Genomic DNA, 23,911 nt, shown 5'->3' with positions numbered 1-23,911 from the left:
ATGATGACTTTGAGGCGGCGGTGGAAGGCCTGAGCCACACAGCAGATATATTCATATTTCATGGCCTACCTGTGCTGGTTGACAGTTGCTTTGAGGGCAGGCCATTCCCTAGACATGCACTCAAAAGTTGTAAGAGATTGGCATCAGGGCTAAAGGGGATTCAAAAGAACTCGAAAAAGTCTTACATCGGAGGAAAGGTTTTTTTTTTTCATAGATGATTTCCCTCATTATCAACTAAAGCACGGAGATTAACCTCCAATTATGTACTTCAATCATAATTTTGTTTTCTATTGACGTTAATCTTTAATAATTTGTTTAAATTGTTCACCTATTTAAGAGCGCTATCATAAAATCCTTTTAGGGAATATATTACTAAAATAACATAAAATAGGAGTGGTAGTCTAAGTAGAATGTTTCTCAAAATATTTACCTGACTTCAAATAAATACATTGGGTAATTTTTTCATTTAAAAAAAAAAGATTATTTATAAATTTTATAGTATTCTATCTATATTTTAAAAATTAGAAAACCTTTATAATTATGAATCAAATTTAATTTGAACCTCTTCCTTGACTATTGGACAGTAGGAACAAGTATCGAAGTGACAAGTTTTCGAAAATACGTTAATGGAGTACATTCGTAAAGGAACTTTCAAATTTAACTATCAAATAATTGCAGAGTTAATAACATTTATTCATTAAAATTATAGTTTAACACCGATATTAAACTTTAATTGAGTAGAGAAAAGAGTCGAATCTTTAGTATCCGAAAAAGTGGCAATTTCTCTGTTTATATCTAAAAAAATTTCTTTTTGTAATACCAATTGAAAACTGTAAAGGAAATACAAATTTTGATTCTAATTACAGACCTCTAATTAAATATGTTTCACTTCGAGTAACATACTTAGACTAAAGAAGCCATAAATAAAGAAAATATGAATTAAATACGAGTATTAAAGGATTACTTATTATATAAAAACATGCCTATCATTAAGTGAATCAAGGAGAACCAAATTATAGTTTTAATTCCTGATAAATGTCGTAGCCATATGAATCACAAATATTTAGTAATGCTCAATGAATCGCAATAATCAAAGCAATTTTTGAGTGAAATGTCATTTGACAAAATTACCTTTGGTAAGTTGTCTTAGGACCCTTACAGACTAACCAGGTCTCTGAACATTGATTTTCCCAGATATTATTTTTGTAACCAGGTGATTATATTTACTGTCCGTCAGCAGGAAAGTAATTTAAAATTATTTTCTCAAAATTGAGTTTGGATATCATGTGTATCCTTCAACTATGGTAATTATTATCGACTTTTACAAACAAATTATTATAATTAATCTTATGGTGACGCTACAAATTGCACGTTAAGGAACGGCAAAAATTCATCGTTACAATAAAATAGTTAGAAATTAATAGATTTAATTTGAAATGTTATTTTTGGGCTAAATTCAATATCGGTAATCAAATGAAGGCTATACACTACAGCTAATTTAGTGGGGTGGCTCAATTTAACAGAAATAGATAATTGATCTTTATCTGTTTAAATATCAATGGATTGTATGCATATATGATGAAAAACCAAGGTTGTCCTCTTATCAGTCATACGGTTCAAGCGGTTCTTGTTCTGGTTCTGGAAGCTTTCATCCGAACAGAAACAAAAAAGGCTCTAAATCATCTGGTAGTTAGCCAAATAAGTCAACCATACCAACTACTATTTCTTTCCTAAGTACTACGATACTATTATTCTCAAATTATTTCTTCACAACTTTTAAAATGAATTCGGAATTACAAATATATATATTCATAATATTAAAATCATCCCTCACGGCCCCCACTTTGAAAACTAGTGTCTGAGGCAACTTTATTTTTGGGAGCCCTGCTGGAACTTCTTCGTACTCTGCGTATAAGGTAGCTGCTTCCCTGTTTGTATCTAATACCATTTCACCCAAATTTTATAACAACGCTTCTTTTTTTAAATGTCAAAAAAATCCAAGACCGAACTCCAGAACCGAGACCAATAAAGATGAACTGATACCAAAACTGTTGAAACGAAAGAACCGAGACCGATAGAAGCGCTGAACCTGAACCAAAACAACCTTGGCTAATACTATAAATTCCGCAATAAAATGATTTTCTTGATTTTTGTTCAAGATTCATTTTGTGGTAACTCCCCAGATTTGACATCTTATGAGACTTTATTCAAACTAGTTTTAATATTAGGATGATACAAAAATATGAATTATCAATAAACTTATAAGAAATTGTAACAAAAGACTGTATCCGTTACAAAATAATTTAAAATTATGTATTTTCCCATGCATGTCCTTGTAGCAGTACTTAAAAAGTTCTAAACATGTTCCAGATGTTTTTGTATCTTTGTTCCGACAATAAAAAGGAATTAATTATCGATGAACGCAGTACCTTTCATTACTCTTTTCCAACGTAAATGCCATTTATATAATTACTCACTGTTTTTTTATTTTCATGATATCTTTGTTTATAAGATTTAACTTAAGATATTTGTTTACCAATTTTAATATGGGTTTTTGTCAAAAATAATTGAAATGAAGTTATTAAGTTTGCACATAGAAAAATCTACGTACAGGCACTTAGGTTTTTTTTTTTTTTGTGTTATAATTTTACTTTTTTATGCTTATCGTGTAAATGAAATTATGAATTCGTTGTTGTTGATGATTTTATTTTGTCTCTAACTAATTGTTATTGAATATTATACATCAGGTCGATTTTTGTAGAGTAACGAGCAAAGTAGAACTATGCCTTATTGCCTTATGGATCCTTCTCTATTGTGCATATTGTTTTTTTGGGGATTTTGTAGAGTATAACTTCATAGCTAAGCATTGCTTTTTTTCCCGATACTCCACCAAAAAACCACCTTAAAGCTCAATGACAAACGATACCCACAATTGAGAAGGTTCCATACGGGTAATAAGGCATTGTTCTACATCACCATTTGCTCCACCAAAAATTGACCTAAACTTTGATTATTATTTAAACAACTATGGTTGTTATGATTTCATATTAACATATACTATGTATTTTTGGAACATCAATAGTTTTTCAATATTATGTGGTCCAAATGTAAAAATCTTCAAAAACCATCAAGAACATGTATAATTCAAATGAGTTTTGACTATGTGATAGACAATAAAATACTTAACACAAGATAGATAATAGACACGCAACCTTCATAATTTCCCCCTGTAATAATGATAAAATATCTAAATATTATTCAATTTAATTGAAGGCATGAATGAAATATTATTTATTATTTAAAAGTGATGAATCATAGTCACAAATATCCCCAAGTAGACCTTCATTATTATATTCAAAATTGAAAATGGAGCTGTGAATCGTTTTAGTGAAATATTTCATTCTTTAGAAATAAACAAATTATCCAAGGATAATTAGCGTGAATCATCAAGTATTACTGGATTTGGTGGAAGGAAACACTAATTCGTATTTCATAATATAATTATCCAATTATACTTCTGTAAAGTTCTCTATATTATTTGATATGGAGTAAATACTTTTTATTAACTTAACTAAATATAAGTTTTCATAGGCTAAGAATGTGATGCCTTCCCCAGATGTAGAGCTCCATGCCAAGGTAGTTCCTGATAGCCCTGGCCCCTGTCCTCCTACTGATACACCTCATTGGAGCAAGAGCAGCCTTGAGATGCCAGAATTTGCTTTATTGGACCTCTTGATCCCAGCCGGGATGTGGAAAGCCACATTGTTGGCTTTTTGTGAACAACAGGAGGCAGGAGAAAGCCCCTTACACGTCTTCAATCGCTTGCAGACGTCAAAGTATATGTCATATTTTGTGACTTTATTGATTTTCTTGGTATCGTTGCTGGCTTCAAACAATTTTGCAATGACTTCCTCCTTTGTCTAGTCAGGAAATACGTAAAAAGATGCGAGACAACATTGCGATCTCGTATGTCAATCCTCAGACAGGGAAAAAGCGAGTTCAGTGTAATGTCTGTCTTAAGACTTTTTGTAACAAAGGAGCTCTCAAGATTCATTTTACTGCTGTTCATTAAATATGTAGCGAGTCAATCCTGCAATATAGACTCCGAGTGTTTATATAATACCTATGATCTGAATAAAATAAACTGGACTATCTGAAGCGGAATATGGGTTTGTGAAAGACAAGCTAATAAGAGCGCCTTTATCACCTACTGACCTGGGACCTGTAGTGTGATGAAAAGCTCGGATCACTACTACTCCTTACATTCCGGATCCAAGACAAACAACGTGTCAAAAGATTGTTTGAAGCTAGCATTTCTACTGGATTGTCTTCTCGAGGGATTCCTTCATCCGAGAGGAACGAGGTCTATTACCCCCTCGTCGTTGTTCCTTCTTTCAAAATTAAAATTACAAACTACTTGTTATTTGTTTGTAATGATGCCTCTCTGCTTTGTTATGTTTCGTCTAGGAGTATAATTACGAACGAGAGATGGATGTGATTTGTTGTTAATTTGTAAGGATGCTGCTCCTCTTTATTTGGTTTCTGGTTATAGGATATTCCGGTAAAAAATTAATCCGATTACTACGTTAAACATTTGTGGTATGTCAAAATGACATGGTATGACTGTTATAACTTATAATATTATTATGTTATGTTGATTATTTTGTTTGAATTACCGTAAGTATCCTCTAAGGAGGCCTATGGAGCGAATCAATCCTACAAGATAGACTCAGCATGTTTATATAATGCACATATGATTTGAATAAAATGAACATTCTTTAGTATAAACTTAGATAGAGAACATCATGGATTCAAATGCAACACGTCGATAACAATGCCAGAAATGAAACTGAAGACAAATTACTTTTTGAAGTCTGATTGATATTTCTTTACTTTTTGAAGTAGAGTTTTGCATGGAATTATCAGAGAAAGACCGCAAATTTTATTAGTTTTAGAAAATATAATAGTGTGTCTATTCACTCTTCATTTAGATTACAACTGACTGGGAGAAACACTAATGTACTTATCATTAATTTATGTATCTATGTGATTAATCTTTAAATATACCAGCAAATCTTTTTATTGATATAATGTAAGCTTTTGGGATTTGATAATTATTATGAAAGCTAATTATGTTAATCACTGGATTTTTTGTATTCCTTCCAAAAAGCCACGAAAATTTAATATAATACAAAATTATATCTACTTTATGTAATTAGGTAATATTTCATTAATAGAAATAGAAGTAGACCTTTTTTGTTTTTCCATTCGATTACTTAAACTAAGAGAGTCAGAGTAAGAAAATTCATTAGTAACATGGTATTAGAGATTTTAATTAATTTAATAAATTATTGTTTCTATTGTATATCAAAAAATATAGTGTATAATTGTAGTTATGGTTGTCTACATGTTCCTAGGCTATACTTATTCTTATGTACTTAAAATGATAATTATCAATAGGCTTTTCACATGTGTATTATGTTTTGGATTGTAACTTCTAAGCATTTAATCCGTGTGAATTTTGTTGTTTTTAAATGCTACTATCATTGTTCTTTAGGAGACAATATCCAAGTAAAGAGTGTAGCCACGTGTGTGTGATCAGGAGGGACAGCGCGGCGTCCGCGAGATTATATTTGGGAGGAGAAGGGGAGGGGGGGTAGTTTTGACTTTTTTTGTAAAAAAAAGTCAAAAATTAATTTAAATGTTCAAATATTTAGAACTATTCTCAAGAAATTTAAATTTTTTGGAAAAAAAAATAAAAAATCCAAAAATCTACAGCTGTTTGCAAAAAAACTCAAAAATTCATTGTGAAAATTAATTTTTTTGGAAAAAAAATCGGTAATTGCAAATTATATTTTTTCTGAGACGAAGAATTCACAACTTGTAGACAATGTTTATATTTTTTGAAACTTTCAATAGAACAACACACTACGTTTAAAAGGGTTAATATAAAACCTTATAGTTGTTACACATATAAATATATTTTTAATAAGGAAACTTTACCTTTTACGTCAGGTTATACATAAATAAATATTACTTTAGGGGAGGGGGAGAAGTCATTGTATGTAAACGCAAGTAATAGTTAGATTTATTTGTTATCTTTTCTGGTTCTAATATTTGATATATATACAGACATAGATGGTTATAATCTTTTTATTTCTATTTTTCCTTATTCAAGTAATAACAAAATAGCCAAAAACTTTATGAATATTTGATTCTTTTCCCCCATCTGCCTTTTAGGGAACGTATGGTTACTTTAGCACCACTAGAGTTCCATAAAATATGACCTACACATTTGCAAGATTTTTTCTAGTTTTGTAATCAGAAGGATGTTTTGTGTTTTCCAAAGATGATATCATTATTTTTAAATTCTTGACGATATAATTCCTAAGCATGAAGTAATTACCAGTAGTCGAGTGCCCATGAATGAGAGATTTTGGGATTTATAACTGTATCTCTTGCTGGGCTTAGAGTACAATTGAGAATCAACATCAGAGTAATTCCATCAAAAAGTGGAACACTGTCTTTTCAAATCTGAATATTTCTTCTACAAGCTTAGTAGTATGCCAAAAAAGGTAAGCTATATGGTAATTAACTCCATTTCTCCTCTCATTTTGATCATTTTATTCAATGTTTATTTTAACAAATTATTTTTAAATAATGATAAATTTCATAAAGAATAATTATTTTTATTCTTTTAATATACAAGATGGACTATAAATACAGTATAACTTCAAATTAAATTGATATAACTCATATAAATTTAGAGATCTCATTCAAATTAATAATTATTGATTAATTGTCAACAATGTTTGCTTAAAACATTCATTGACCACTTTTGAAATACGAAAGATAAGAAAGTAAAGAGATGCAAGAAATTTCTCAGTTTTTTGAAGTCTCGCACGCCTCCTAATACTGTTTTAGTGATGCTAAAAAAAATTCTATGAATATTCTATTCAACTTCACAAAATTATTGACCTTTTGGTCAATAAAAGGTTTGATTTACCTTTTAGGATCTATTGGATGAATAAAATAGAGTCAGTGATCAGACCATCAGCCGTTCTGGTACACTGAATCTTATCTTTGTGCCCAACGAGGACTAACTTAATTGCATTGAGTGCGTGGATAAATCTCGAGCCATGTGCCAATTCCCAACAGAGTTAAGATATTTATACCTTTCAACAGGATTGTACACACTCTCATACATCTAATAATATGCAAAAGTGGTATAAAGCTAATTTCCTTAGCTTTTTATTAACAACTTTTAGACTACATCCATTCCAAATTTGAATGCGATGGATTTTAGAATCTGGTTCACTTTGGAGTAGAGAGTCTGCAAGAAGCCTTCTCCTAATTTAGATGCACTGAAGGCTTACTTAATTATGGACTGTGGTAACCTCCGCATGGAAATGAGATATGCCTACTGCGAAGCCTGTGCTAACAGACTTAAGGTTGTAATTTTTGCTAAAGTAGACGACTTTGACTTTTTTTTTTGGCATTCTTTGATATGATATTCAGTAGTTTTCACACCAAATATAAACTATAAAGATTATTAACTATATAAATAGCAAAGTTATATGTGATTATTTATTTAACAGTATTTAGGGTCATCTTGTACCGTGTGTTTCACGCAAATCTGAACAATACTTATTCAATAATTAATGAAGGTTGAGGGATTGAAGCTAATTCAAATTTCGATACATAAAAATATAAACAATTAGTTACAAAACCAAACAAACGTGAGTTCTCTAACTTACCTACAAGTTGAGAAAATGACAATTACACGTGATCGCTGAATATCAATTCTCGCTCTCCAAGCCGTTGGGAGTTTGGAGGACCACTGTTTAAACCCTCAGCAAGTCCAAAACGTTGGAGAGGAAGCAGGGCTCTGTAATTAAGGCGAAAAAGGAGCCATAGGAGTAAAAGAAAACAGCTCAGGACAATCCCCTCAAGTCTATGAGGGGCCTTACAAGAGATCTTGGATTTTTACACCAGACTGTCCAGAGAGCTATGGAAAAAGTGTATGGAAAGAGCCTGGGTAGGATAAATATAACTCTATGGAACCATCAATGAAAGAAACCGATCTCTTCCTATGGGGAACTTTTTTTCCAATCCCCCAAACTACATCGTTTGGATGCATGGCGAGGGGAAGGCATGTAGTGTCCATAATTCAAACACCAAGGTCCTCAATGCCACTGTCAGCCAGCACTGGGACGCAATGACAGATGACTTAGTAGGTTACAGGCCTTCCGCCGCCTCCTGGAAGCTATCATTCCCCCTAAGGACGGCAAAATTAATGATTAAGAGAGCTTAGACAAAATATTTATTTAAAGTATTACTTTTGTTGAAACTTCATTGTTAATTAATAAATTCTATCTTCTTGAAGTTTAAAATTCAAAGTATTTAGATTTTGATGGATGTATGTTAAGAAAATGTTTGTTTTAAAGAGACTGGATATCTGAATATGGGAGGACTGTCTGCTCTTTAAAAACCAGAGAGGGGGATTAATCTTTGTTTATACAAATATTATGGGCAGGGGGGAGGCACAAAATAAATATCTATATCACTTAAGCAATGAGGCTTTTATTTACGTAAACGTCAATCACTGACCCATCAATCAGAGAGGGGAAAAACTTTCCTCTCGATATCTATATTTGGATTTTTTTTTAGCCCCTATTACATCAATTTAGCCTTAGTTATATCTCATTATTCCCCCCTCCTCCCTTTTCAAATGAAAAATGCCCGGCTCTCAGCAGTCAATTAAAATTACAAATTAATCATATATACTAAGTGATGAGGAATATCATATCTTTTATTATTAAAAAAATATTCAATGTATAATTTAAAAAATAGACTTCTAGGATATTATTAACTAATATTTAAAAAAAGGTGTATTTAAACAATATACATCTCCAAGTTTGTTTCTTTCATTTTTTATATTTTAAGTAATCCCACTTTAAAATATTAAAATTCTCTACTCATCATGAATGCAGCTTTATTTTTACGATCATGGGATGGATGATCAAGTTAGAAGTATTTTTCTTCGATTACCTCGATCTTCCTTTTACGAGGGATGACGTCATGAAATTGGTATTCAAATAGGAAAAAATATTAACCAAATGTTGACTATTTGCTGGTACACCCCCATAAAAATGGGATCAAAACAAAATTGAACAAAAATCCATAATTTTAAATATACCTTTTTTTTAAATATTAGTTTATAATATCATAAAAGCTTCTTGATATCAAGTATGATGATTATAAATGAAGAAAATGAAATATTTAAATTTGGGGGAAAAAAATTATACTGATTGTTGGTGGCATTTGTACATATATATAATCGACTACTATACAGTTATACGGAAAAAATTGGTAGAGTAGGTCATATTATAAAAAAAAAATGTATGAATATAGAAAAGAAAAAGTATTCTACCTTCAAGAGTCAAGTGGACGTGATCTCTTCTAATGTCGTATTGTAAACACACCTTTACAGTAAAATAATAAGAATCCAAGATATTAATAGGAAAAAAAACCAAAGGATCAACTTTTAAGCGACAAAGTTAATTAAATTATCAAAACCTCGATGAATGATGGTTAAATATAGGAATAAATCCTATTCCAGGCATTATCCTCATAAATAAAATAATTCATATAATCAGATTTAATGTTTTAAGAACATGCTAAAACAGTTGAAAATCAAATGTAGATTCAAAGGAATAAGAATCACTTTTGGGGTGCTCAATATCCCAGTTCCTTAACAGAGAGTTAAATAGTACTTATAAATCCCCACTTACTTAATATATATATCATGTGATAGGTGCTACATAAGTAGTGTAGATAGGAGATCAATACTTACCAAAAAATTAATCAACATCTTTAATAACTAAAGAAAGAAAGAAAAAAAGGGAAGTATTAATTCCAACAATGTTGTAAAATTGGTTGTAGCAGTAGTATGTACTATGTAGAATTGCTTTCCCGGATTAATAAATTGTTTTTTCCTTTCTTGTTGTTGAGAGTAATAATGAATATATTCTAATTTATGTAGAAAACATATGAAATGGTCTTCTTATAGATGAGTACATAGGTATGTATGTTTCTATGTAATATGGTTGAATGGACTTTACCATCTAAAAACGGATATCCTCACATTGGCACAGGATTTGATATGGAGTAGATAATAGTAAACCTATAAATGAAATATGGGAAAAATGTCGTAGAAATAATTTTATCTTCAAAAAATGATAAAAAACTTTCTTTCTCTCGGTGTGAGAGTGAAATAGAGAAGGAAGAAACTTATCAAAATATTTCGTCTTTTAAAGTATTTAATCTCCTCTACCCTTTTCAATATTAATTTTAATGAATTCGAATAAACTTAATGCTGTCGAGCAATTTTTAAAACTATTAAATTTTGACGAAACAATAACATGTTTAAATATTTAAAAAAATTACGTCATATAATGTTTTTCCAATTACCTACAGTGGTAAAATGGTGGACTTTTTGATAGCAAACAAATGTGGTAAACTGTTACAAGAAGCACAAAAAGTTCTACAGTGAGGCTTTATCACATACTTTTTTTTGATATATCCTAAAATTTATATTTTTAAAAATAGATTTCCTTTAGATACCACCATGTCTTCCTATCAGGGTCTAAAGGCGCGGTAGCACTTATTGAAAGCAGTTTCTGATGTCGTTTGACATCAGATGGCTTCCCCAAAACTTTCAAATACCTCCTCACAGTCAAACCACTAACATTGAGAGCCTTGGCATGCTGTTACATCTAAATCCACGTACTACAGGATCCCGATTTTCCAGCGTATACTGCGGACATCTCAAGGCTCTGACCTGAAACAAACACGTTTTTAGTCTTGAAAACAAGACTCCGGGAGCACCCTACGAACTCCATTATGACAACTGTTGATTTTGGAAAGTTTTTATATTGTTTATGAACCGGAAAAGTATTTACTTTTAACCACACATCCTGGTAAATTAAAGTATTCACCGTAAAGTAATCGAGATTTATTTCAAGTCAAGTCCACAATTTTACATCGAACACAGTACATATTATGTGGTGAGTTAGCACAAAACCGATAAACGATAATCAAGAAAAGGAGAAAGGTCCATAATATTATTTTACATCGATATATACTTTCTACTCAATATTTGAGGGACCTATGCCACTCAATTATAAGCTTTGTGTTCAAATTTCACGGGATAAGTTGACATAGTCAAAAATAAGTGAATCACTGACATTTGGATGCAATTTATGCATTCATAATTTTCATAAGTTCAACTATTTGTTCCCTTATTATATATGTAACTTACTGATCTATTTTTTTTTTCATTTTGTTGCTAAGGTATATTGAAGAAAGAAATAATTTGATTTCGTTTACAAAAAAAAAAGGGACAGGTAATTTGAAATCTAGATGTTTATACCCGACATAAAAGATTGATTTTTTTTTAGTTTTTTACAAATTTTTTATATTTTAAATTAATATAATGGACATTTCTCAACTTGTACACGGAGTAAAAATGTAGATCTTGCAAAAATATAATGTGTCATAGAATTCCTATTAAATAATAATTGTCCTAAAAAGCAAATAATTACTCCATAGATTTATCCAGCAATTGGTGGATTTCAACAATTGAATCATCACTTGAACTTTAGATTTTCAATTCAAAACACTCTATGATATTTGTACAAGTTGCAGACATCATACGGAACATCTAATGAAGTTTTACAAATTATAAGGTCTATTATTTCGTTTTAGTTATAATATAAGAGTTGAAAAAATATAAGCTATCAAATATGACCCTTTATTTTATTTGCTTTTTGTATGTTACGACACATTTTGTGGAAATGTATTCACAGAGGCATCCTCAGGAAGTGGGCTGGAGGAGTTGTAGCCCCTCTAAAAAAAATGGAGGAATTTTTGCTTGTTACTAGAAAAATAAACATTTGAAATTTAATGTTCAATTTTTTCCAAAAATTAAATTTTCAGTGAGAAGCTATAAATTTATAAAAATTTTCTTTAAAAAATTTAATACTTGAAATTATTTTTTCCCAATTTTTTTTTAAAATAATCTTTATGAAAACGGCTATGGATTTTCGAAATATTTTTCAAAAAAATTTATGTTTTTTTTAAATATAGGCGTACCTTTATTTATAATTATGACAAACAAAAACAAACATTATAACTGCATTTAACACAATCCCTACATATATCTAATATGGGGTTAAGAAAAAACAATAATAAGATAAATTAAATAAAAATAACAGTTTTTTTCATTTTTTTTTTCTTTAATACAAATATCTCAATTCTGAATTAACAACCATGATCGGAAAAATGAGCTAAAACGTCGAGTTCTTTCTCAATTACACCTTCCAAATTTGTTGGTATGGGTTTCTTGTTACATCTGCAAGAATATATTATAACCTGCATTTTAATCATGATGGCCCTACCTTAAAAGCCCTGGGAAGATTCGGATTGGTAGCCACTAACTAGTCAGTTTCTGACGTCGACATTTAGTAGTTTTTCTTTTAATTTTACTTAACACATTCTTAATTCTTACCAAATGGATTGCCCAATTACAATCGTAGGAAAGATGTGTACACGTTTCTATTTTATCGCTAGAGAATGTAAAATATTTATAAGTATTTATATTTGAAATTAAATTTTTGAACTTTTTTGATAATAGCTATAGATTTGTGAAAAAAACACATCACCAAAATGCACTCCAATTCAAAATGCATATACAGCATGCTTCGCAAAGAAGATGCACATTGTCAATAGTAAAAACTTTAAGCCGAGTGTTATTCAGTATTTATGGAACGTTTAGTTTATTAACTATAAATTTGTTAAATGCAGGATTTTCTGAAAACTTCTTATATTTTGGAAATATACAATCTGATTGGTTGGAAGTCTTTTGTCGGTCCTTATGTCGGGCTGAAAACCACAGCAGAGTTCAATTCCACTTGTCATTCCTTAAAAAAAGGCAAAATCCATCCTTTTTGACGGCATTGAGTTATGTCTCTTTTTTTATTATTCAGTTATATAATATAATGAACTATGTAACAATATAGTATGTTCGTATTATAGAAAACATTAAGATTTTTTGCGAAGTATGTGCAATAATCTTAATAAATATCCTATTTGGCTTAATAAACCATCCATACTTTTTTTTAAATTCTTAGGACCAGTCTCAAGGACTGACGTTTTAAATGACATTTCTAAATAATCGACCGTCCTAAGGAACAATAAACCCGGTCCTAAGACTGAATTGGACCGAATGAATAAAGTCTGTTACAACACTATTGTTTGGACTCTCTCTCACAGACTCATTTTCCTTCCTTTATTTCAAAGGAGAACATGATTTTTTGTGAGAGCCTTTTTCTTATTTAATTGCTATCAAAAAAAAAAAAAAAAAAAACTATTATCATCATAAAGAAGCCAAACGCTCTTATTGGTTAGAGAGTTACCCCCCCCCCACTCCCATACTTTGCAAACATATACAATTTGTAAATGACACATCAAATGGAATCAAATATTATGTACACATATTTTAAAAATTAAATCAAGTTTATTGTTCTTGGTAAAATTTAATTATGTAAAAAAAAAAAAGAATAAAATATTTTACAAATTGTTTACTGATTTTTATTTTTAATTGTCATAACCAGATTCATTTAACACATTTCATTGGTCTATTACTAGACTAAAAAAATATATGAATTTAATTATACATAACATAAATAATTATAAATAAAAAGTGATTTAACTTAGGTTCTTCTGTTTGTATGAAAGTTATATCACAAAAGAAAACATTTTCGAAAAATATCTCAATTTTTAAAACTTTAAGGCTGTTGGGCGACAGATAAAACTTTTTGTAAAATTATTTGAAGTTGGTTAGTGATCATTTCCAAAAAAAAAAGTCATGAAATGAACCTATTCACTTTTACAAGGTAGAAAAAAGATACTTACTATTTTCTTGTGATAATATTCATAGCTTCTTGTAGTAATCATATTTTACAAATAACTAATACAAAACCTAAGTGAATCAAAAAATTATGCATAATAGTATTATATAATTTTTTCATATAAGTTTACCAATGTTATTGTTTAATTAATGGAAAAGGATGGATAATGTGCGTTGTGAGTATTTGGTCTCAAAAATTTCCTGTAACTCTTATTCTGTTTTTAGACAAGGAGAGATAAGAAGAATAAAATAACACAGATTTTATTATATTTTGTAAGAAAATTATCAAATAAAATTAATAATATATCACTGAGCTTGAAAGTAAATTGAATAAGAAGCAAATATTATCTTAAAAAACATCCATTTTCAAAGCATTAAGGCCATTTGAAAATCTCTCAACACTATTACAAAATTAAATCAGAGATGACCATTTACCAAATTGCATACAGTAGGCCTAAAAGAGCCAAATATTTCTACAAAAGTTATAGATGAATCAGTCAGGTTTTAGTTTTCTAAAGCTATTTTATATATCTAACAGTCGGAAAAGACGTCATTTCAACTTTCTTTAAGCTTGTTTTTAGAAAAAACATAAGTTGTACTGATGTTTATAAGGTTACAAACGCACACGGAAAATGACACCGGATAAAATTGCAATGGCGGAAAATTGACCTGGAGAAAATTGCTAGTGCGGAAACTTATCACTGAGAAAATTCCCGTCATTCACTTACAAAATCAGTATACCTCGGGCAAAAAAATATTTTGTGCAATGGTAGAGCCACCCAGCAGATTAAAAGGTCATGGCCCTAATGTTTATTTGGGAGCTATATGAAGGGCCCAAAATTCTTTATCAAGTGACGGCTGTCGATTTTAACCTGCATAGTGTCTCTGCCGTAGTCTTTAACGACCCATGGACTCGGAGTTCAGTTTTGAGTATTTGGAAGGGACTTAAATGCTTTGTGAAGTGGCCGCGGTGGTTTTTAACCTGTTTGGTTTACATAAATTGAATTAACTATTATTAATAATAATATGGAAATCATAATTTCATTTATCTAGTAAAGAAATGAAAAAAGATTTAATCGAATAAACCCTTTAAAGCAAAATATAATTTAAATAAAGTTATGATTTTCGTTATTTTTAATACTTTACAATTTAAAAAAAAATGTTGTTCTATCTTTAAATGGTTAAAAAGGTAAAAAAGCTATATAAAAAAACACCAACCCTAAAATAGTTAAGGGTATCGATTTTTTTTTTCCCTGGCACAAACAAAAAAAATTACAAAAAAAGTTTTGATAACTGATCGCTTTTCAATGCTGTTTTAAATTTGTAATTATTTTTTTTTACTATATCACTAATAAAAAAATCATCAAAATCCGAATTTATTCCCTTTTAAAATCTCATAACTGAGAGTTGGATTGAGTAATGGATTCAAATATTAAATTTATGAGTAGGGCTACTATCAATGATACCACATACTATTTCAAAATGAAATCTGCTACCTTCTAAAAATTTCTTCCTGGAATAACCCAAAATGTATAATTGTAATATTGTACTAAAAACTTGATTATTTATAAAAAATCTTTCGATTTTGCTATCCTGGATTTTCCTGCCTTAACGAAGAATATAAATAATTATTTATACTAGAATATTCGTCACTATTTTCAGATAATAATGCCGTCACAATACCTCTTGTTTCACTTTTACTCTTAAAAAATTGAAATTAATAAAATGTTTAACACTGAATAAGATCAACCCTGTATTTATATGAGCGTACAATGAATGTTATTAAAATCATATAATAACTAAATTACAATTTTTAATATTTTATTTTACTTTTGATTACAAATAAAACAGGTTTTTAGATCATTTCATTGAAAAATAATTCCACATTAAATAGTCAGATTATTTGTAAATAATTAGATAAATGCTAGGAATGTCCATGTTACAAATAATTCACATAATTTCTTGAAGTCAAAGACATTTTCTCCACACATAGAAATGCATTTGATTAAATCTCACTTTTGAACGTTTAATTTGTAATAGTCCTTTTTTCAAGTATATTTAAGTCTTAACAAATCTTTCAAGTGATTAATTTCAAAAGTAAAAGTTATGTAGGTATTTTAAAAAATGAATTCCACTCTCAAAATTATATTTTTTTTTAAAATAAAAAAGAACAAATATTATGAGTATATTCCAGTGAATGTTTCTTGTTTAAAAGAGAGAAAATGTCTGAAAGATTATCAACTTTCAAAAATTTATTTTTTTAACATTTTCTCTACTCCAATCAACAAACCATTTGAATCAAAAATTAATTTATTCATACCCTTAAAAATATATGTACAGGGCGGGAATTTAAAATTTGGAAATTTTTTTTAGACTAAAATATCTTGGCAACCCTAAAATATATGTTTTTTGAAAGTGTATTCATCAGATTCAGCTGACAAAACTGTATAACATAACATTTTCCGATTATGAACGCCGTGCCCCTAAGATTGTGTAGCTCCGTGCTGAGCCTACTTCCAAAGATATTATTGAGTTTATGAAGCTGTCCCAATCAACTGTTCACGATGTTGTAAGGGGTTTAAAGGAGTTTGATTGGTCGGGAACACCTGCAAAGAAGACTCATGAACACATGACCTCTTAACTCGGCAGAAGCGTAACTTCTTGAACTACTATGGGCGGCGCTTCTTGGAGAGAGAGTTCAAAAACGTGTGTATATTTATGTTTACTCTTTGTGGCCTTCCATTCTCAGAGCAGTGGGCAATGTGGACAAGGAGTTCCTCATCAAAGTCAGTGCCAGGTTATTGGCCAGGTTGCAAGCTGTGGTTGAAGTTGGAGGTGGTTGGTTAGAGGGATTGACTTCACTAAGGACTTCTATATGCAAGATCAAAATATTTGTGAATTCCTTCATTAGTTTTGGGAAATAAATTGTAATGTACGTTATACTAAAATTTTCTGGATTTAAAATCCCCAACTTGTATATATACATATATACAATACAAATGAAGTTATGATTTTCATAAATATTGAAGGATACAAAAATGGAAAAATTGAAGGTCAAAAACTAAGAACTTTTGTTACTGTAAAAAAAAAAATGACCTAAGTTTACTTTTGCTAACTGATAGCCTTTTTTCAGCATGTCAAATTTGTTTCCGGTAGTCTGCTTTAATTAGTTGTACTGTATGCATCATAGATAACGCTTGTTTGTTTTTATTGCTTGCAAAGAAAAAGACAGAAAAGTTACAAAATATAAAAAATGGAACAAAATTAAAGGCAAAATTTCATTAAACTACTCAAAACTATCACAATTACTTAGATTAACATCTTGGAAGTGAAAATGAAAGTCATATTTTTGGTTGGTGCATCCAACAACTACTTTTTTTCAATATTTAGGAGAAAACAGTCTAGTAGACCGTCCAATCATACTGAATGTGCCTACCAAAAAACCAAATGCTACAAGTCGGCATAGAGTAGTGTGCTGGGACCACAACCCAAACAGCCAGGTATTGCATTACCTTGTTAACAACCTGTACCAGTTTTTCCTATATGTTTATTGTAGTATTTTTTTTTTTTTTGGCAAAACGTACAATTTGATTTTCCTTATAAGGTTAATTGCAATGATAACACTGTCCTTTATTCTCCAATACATAACTTCAATTTATATTTAATAACTTTGCTTGTTAGTATCTGGATTTTAAAGGCAAACAATCAATCATTTAGAAACTATGTACTTCGTGACTTTGTGCCTTTTATCTCTTGGTTTTTTATAGTTATTTTTCTCTTTTGTTCAATTTCCCCCTTTATATTATCTTGCTTTCTTTTTTAATAGGCGTCGTACCGAACAAAAAATAATAGATAACGGGTCAAAAATCATCATTCATCGCCCATTCCTTATCTTTCTTTTTTTTCGAATTAACGTAACTAATTTGAAACCTTTCATTCTTGGTATAGGTATCAATTTTTTTTTTAATAGTATACAATATTGTAAATTTGGTTTTATATTGAATGAACAGATTTCTAGATAATATTTGCAAATGCTTCGATATTTTATCTTTAAGTCATATAAATAATTATAATATTAACAAAATCATTACAATTATCATTAGCCACAGGCCATATTTATTCCACAAAATATGGACAAATATGAAGTACTTCTAAAACTCATTAAATCAGGGGTCATAGTATGCGTCTAATTGATATCTAAATGCTTTTTGAAGTGGAACAAAAAAAATATAAATATATAAAAGTTAGAAACTGCGTTATGAGGACAATTACTTGTAAAAAATTGTTTTCTACAAACTACAGAGTGCAGGCAGAACTTTTTCCCTGCTTTTTGATTTGATTCTCAAATTTTCTTAGGAGTAAGAGGAAATAAAATTACAATCAGGTGATAAGTTATTTTTTTTTTTTTTAAATTAAAATTATTTTGTATGAAAAGAAGAAGAAGAAGAGTACACAGCAAGAAAAAGGGCAACACTCACTTAAATGTTATCTGGAAAGAAGATATGTGAAGCAGATTAATCCAAGAGGATCATCCAAAGAGGTTAACAAGACCTTCAGAACGAAGCATGCAGCACCTCAGGTAATTTTCCTTGGGGTGGTAGCATCAGATGACAAGGACTGTCTTGCTATGATTAAACGCTAATTACTCTAAGGAAATTATGTATAGACTCAGGATGGGGTTCCATCTAACACATCCTTACAGACAAAAAGTTATGCCTTGCAAACTTTGTCTTCGTTTAGAGACCCTTCTCCCTTACCTAAAATCTCTGGACAGCATCGTGTTGCATTTTTTGAGACCAAAGGTTAAATTAAGACATATCAGTGCAATGTGGGCTAGTTGAAGACCAGTGTCATATATTACTAAGACTAAATGTCCCAGGAAATATATCCAGAAGGACATTAGGTAATTTCGCCTCAGGATATTTTACCTTAAACCATTCGTTTTTGGACATTTTCCCTCAAGGATATTTCCCCTTACTATATAAATAATTGAGATTTATACGTCGTTTTTGTTATTTTTGGTTAAAAATTGTTGTTCTTTTGGAATTTTTTTATCAAAATATGTAATGTGTATTACTATAAGACACATAAAATGATTGTTTTTCTGCTGCAAAAATGATGAAATAATTCTCCAAAAGTTCAATGCATACAAAAGCAAAATTTCACTATGTAATGAATTCGAACCAGAAACAAAATGGAAAATAAAATTAGTAGAATTTGAAAAAAAAAACAGGGCAACGATTCGAATAGAAGAAATGCTAATCACTTTTCTGTTAGTAATTATCTTTAAACAAGATACTACAAAATACTACAAAAACTCCTGGAATGAAAAAAATGCTTAATATTGGGCAAGATCATAATTCCTTCAAACTTTAATAGATAAAAACAAATATTTAAAGGGTAATAAATATTGTATATTAAACGTTAATGAAATATAGACTTTATTTATTTATATATTAAGGTTTAAGGCAAAATTACCAGGCACTAACCAAAGGAACTGTGATAGGTTTCCTTCTCATTTTGTTGCCAGGGATTATCACATTGAGGGATGCTAGTTATTACAAAATACGTAAACATTTCAAACAACTTTGGAAAGTCTAACAAACACTCTTTTACAAAGAGGAAGATGTGCCAAATGTACACGCGGTTAGTATACTCATCATTAGATCTACGTACAGTATAAACACTATGCACATAATAATACTATCTTTAATGATGTTGATAATCAGACTCACACACCTTTTAGAACTTTTTTTCTCTTGTAGAGAGAGGTTTCATTATTATAATATTAAACTTATCTGTGGGGGTATGTATATGATAATCCTTCCATGGTTGTCTTGCCAAAATTAGATAGTATCTGTAAATATATAATCATTATTATTTAGTAAGGATTGTTTATAGCCAAGTAAGTAAAAAAAGAATAACAAAAATAGGCTACGGACAAAAATAAACTAAAAGTTGGAAAAAGAGGCGGTAGAACTACATACTACATGGCCTTCAACACAAGAACAATCTCGAACAAAAATCAAAAGATGAGACATATTACCGATTTAAATTATTAATATTATTTATACATTCGAGCAGGGGTACCCAAACCTTTTTTTACTGCGGGCCTGATAACTGAAAGATAACGAGTGCAGGCCGTATAATCATTTTGTTCAATACTTGCAAGCCAGAACGAAAGCTCTGGGAGAAAAGACGAAAAACTAAGTATAAAATTCATTTTTGATCATGGGTGAGTGGTGTTACATGAACAAAAAACAAAAACAACCAAAATGTTTATTTCTAAAAAGTTATCAGGGAAGCAACGTTATCAATTACGATAAACATCGAAATACAAAAACTAAGACGAAGGCGCACCATTTAAAAAAAGTATTGCATTAGAGGGCTTGTGTAAGTATGACATTAAATTGCAACAAGTATTAGGTTCAATTTAAGGATATATTACATATTTAAATATCTCCAGGCAGTAATTTTGTCTTTCTAATTCTTCGAATAAGCCATTTTAAAATACATATACTTTTACTCATTTAATTCAAACTGCTGTTTGAAAGTGTTACAATATCAAAATTCTTTCAAAACTGGATGAAAACATTTCTTAGAGTAGTATTTAGGAGGTGTTATTCTCAAAAAATCCGTTAAATATCAAGTAAAAATAATTTTATTATGAAACGTCATTAATATGGATATCGAACCTATAATTATCCAATAAGTCATTATGTCTACCGAATTTAATAAGTTTGACCCAATATACTTTATACATTTGCAGTACACATGTTTATTTATAATCATCTCATTTGTCATAGGAGAATTCAGTGAATGGAATATCTGTCACAAACAAGATGGAGGAAAACAAGTCCTCACTGGTTCTTACAATAGGAGAAAATTATATCACAAAATGGTAAACAAATTAATACATTATTATCAACAATAATAGTATAATGTAATATGTAGTCATGCCTATTATAAGATATAAATTTAGTGTTGCCCTCACTTATGTAGAGGAAGACAAGTTTCTTCGTAAACTATTGTAGTCACGTTTCCTCTATTATTACAAAAAAAAATTATATATAATATAATGATAGGAAGCTTGAAAAGCAGAAAAAACGTCTCTGCAACACTGCTTTGGGACGAGATCTTCCCGAATGCTTTCCATCAATCAGCATAGATGATCTCCCAATCATAAGAAACCGCAAAAAATCATCTTCATTTCCATTCAATCAAACAGAACTCTTTACTAACCTAATTGAACAATATGATCAATATGTATCCAGTACAACAAATCCTTCTTCGACTCCACCATTATTGCCCAATGACAATAATCTATGTCTCTCCTTCTTTGGGTATAATAATTCTAGCGAGCTATGTCGAAATTATTCCTTGAGTAAGTTATTTTTACGTATACGTGAGTATAACTGAAATACCATCATAGATCATATCTTTTCTTTGTAGGTAAGCAAAGCATTCCATGCGGACCTGAATGTTGGCCTGCACCATTTGGGACTGCTTTAACTGTACTTATAGCAATTTTTCTGGCAATATGCATTGTTATCACAACATTTGGAAATCTCCTTGTACTTGTCTCCTTTGTTGTGGAAAGACAGATCCGTCAACCACCAAATTTTTTTATTGCCTCCCTAGCCATTACAGATGTCCTCATTGGTACTGTTTCCATGCCATTTTATACAATGTAAGAAAAATGAGTAAAAGCTATGTTTTTTTAACTTCATTTTAATTTTAATAATTCTGTAGTTATGTATTAGTTGGATATTGGCCAGATGAACTCGGACCCATGTTATGTGATCTTTGGCTTTCAGTGGATTATACAGTATGCTTAGTCTCTCAGTTTACGGTTCTCTCCATAACAATAGACAGATTTTGCTCTGTTAAATTTGCGACCCAATATCGTACATGGAGAACTGGTAATAAAATCATGGCTGTTGTAGTAACGATTTGGGTGGTGTCAGCATTGTTGTTCTTTGTCAGTATATTCGGATGGGAACATTTCATTGGAAAAAGAGATTTACTCCCAGGTGAATGCATGGTTCAGTTTCTCAAGGATCCACTCTTCAACACATCACTTATCATCGGATATTATTGGATTCCACTTGTAATACTTATCGTTCTATACTCCTTTATTTTTCAAACGGCATGGACCCTCAGTAAAAAAACTAGGGGAAAGGAAAAGGAAAGGCAAAAATGTTTAAACATGGCTCGAAAACCCTTGGCAGCCCCATCTGAAGCTCTAAAGACAAAATCTAATCCAACAAATGTAAGGGAAGTTCGTCCAACAGTTCTGCATATTACACCGGTTACTAACAATACAGTTGCTAAGACAACAGTGGAAAAAAAGGCAACAGAAATTGTGTCACCTGATCGTTGTAGAGGAGAAAAATGCATTGGACATGCTGCTCCATGTAACCATCGTAGAAAGAAACCAGGGCCAAGCATTTCAATGGAATCAAAAAGTACTCAAATCTCACCGACTTCTCTTGTATCCATGTATCAACATTATGCTAGAACCACGAAGCTTAAAAATGTAAAAAAATCCTCATCTCACAACGAAAAAAGTCCCTTGCCCGCCGTTCTTCATATTGTGGTCGAGGATCAGTCTTTAGAACACCGTAAGGTGGTAATGAGTGAATTAGACTCAATTAAAAAAATCAATGCCTCACCAAAACAAGAGCAAACTGAATCAGATCACCGGTTGGCTAAGGAAGAAAGAATAACAACCTCTCAATTTCTCACCGTTAAAGGCAAAAGAAGTAAGGTGATTGTACTTAAAACGATTCGAAAGAAATTACGATTCAGACGACGGAAAAAGGATAAGAACATGATTGAAAATCGTGCCAAAAAGGCTCTACGTATGATATCTATCATACTAGGAGCATTTGTTGCATGTTGGACTCCATATCATGTAATTGCAATTCTTGCAAGTTTCTATCCTACTGCAGTCAACATCCACGTTTATATGATTTCCTACTTTCTCTGTTATGCCAATGCCCAAATCAATCCTTTCTGCTATGCAGCAAGTAATCAGCAGTTTAAAAACGCTTTCAAACGAATCATGAAAGGAGATTTCTCGATTAAATAGATAATATATATGTAGGTTCTAAATATTATGTACAAATGTATATTCAAATACGATTTCAGAATGTTTTTGTTTTTCTAAAAAGATGAACTCTATAATGAATGTGTAATACATTAGATAGATATTTGCATACATAAAATTATTATGTTACATTAGAATAAATCTAGAATAAATACTTTCGTAGTATAAAATATAATCAATATGTTTCTAAAAAAAGGTGAGGTTTCACACAAAACGACGTAATATTCATTATCACGAATGTTTTTTATTTTTTTGTAGGAAAAAGTCATGAGAATAAAATTTTAAAAGAAAGTTTGCCCCGGATGTATTCCCAAAAATTTTGTCAATATATATATATTCAGATGTATGGAATGGGATGCTGATTCAAGACAAAGGGAAGCAGCAGGTGTTTATTTATTAAATTTGAAGCTTTATGAAATAATGAAGTTTGGAGGCCTTTCTATTTATTGAGTTTAAGATATGTTTTGTTTTTATACCCTAAACAGAACAATAATTACATTTGAAAATATGGTTAATTTAGTTGGTAATTTTTATAAAAATGACAGAATCAAAATTTGCGTATAGTAAAAAAAAATTGCAAAAATAATTCAAATTGAAATTAAGTATGCAAATCCCTATTTCAGTATACAAAAATAAGAATTGTAAGCTTAGTTTCAAAGTCCACAGAGTCAATGTACGATCGTTTTTTTCAGACCTACCAGAAGGGAAGTCCTTTTTGATATGCAGCCATATATTAAAAGTGTATCTGACTTTAAATAATTATACAACTTAAATAAATCGTTTTGATCATGAGCATCAGTTGAGCTGCTTTTCTCCAAAACATTCTT

General features: G+C 30.4%; 1 protein-coding gene across 2 annotated transcripts in view; it reads left to right on the top strand.

Moving 5' to 3' along the window:
* mAChR-B (muscarinic acetylcholine receptor) overlaps positions 1-23,375 on the top strand; it is a 28,427-nt gene extending 5,052 nt beyond the window's left edge. The window contains exons 2-6 of one of the 2 annotated variants that reach the window (XM_071889772.1): positions 11,356-11,408; positions 20,779-20,873; positions 21,058-21,356; positions 21,425-21,662; positions 21,725-23,375. In XM_071889772.1, coding sequence (XP_071745873.1) covers positions 20,815-20,873; positions 21,058-21,356; positions 21,425-21,662; positions 21,725-23,066 — 1,938 coding nt within the window. In that variant the 5' untranslated portion in view covers positions 11,356-11,408; positions 20,779-20,814 and the 3' untranslated portion in view covers positions 23,067-23,375. The remainder of the gene's footprint in view (positions 1-11,355; positions 11,409-20,778; positions 20,874-21,057; positions 21,357-21,424; positions 21,663-21,724) is intronic. The other variant, XM_040715809.2, reaches the window with a different exon arrangement.
* Positions 23,376-23,911: the final 536 nt, after the last annotated feature.

Source organism: Lepeophtheirus salmonis, chromosome 6 (assembly GCF_016086655.4).
Source record: "Lepeophtheirus salmonis chromosome 6, UVic_Lsal_1.4, whole genome shotgun sequence".
NCBI classification, from domain to species: domain Eukaryota; kingdom Metazoa; phylum Arthropoda; class Copepoda; order Siphonostomatoida; family Caligidae; genus Lepeophtheirus; species Lepeophtheirus salmonis.
Note: the sequence above shows the minus strand (reverse complement) of the source record. Positions and strands in the feature narration are given on the sequence as shown.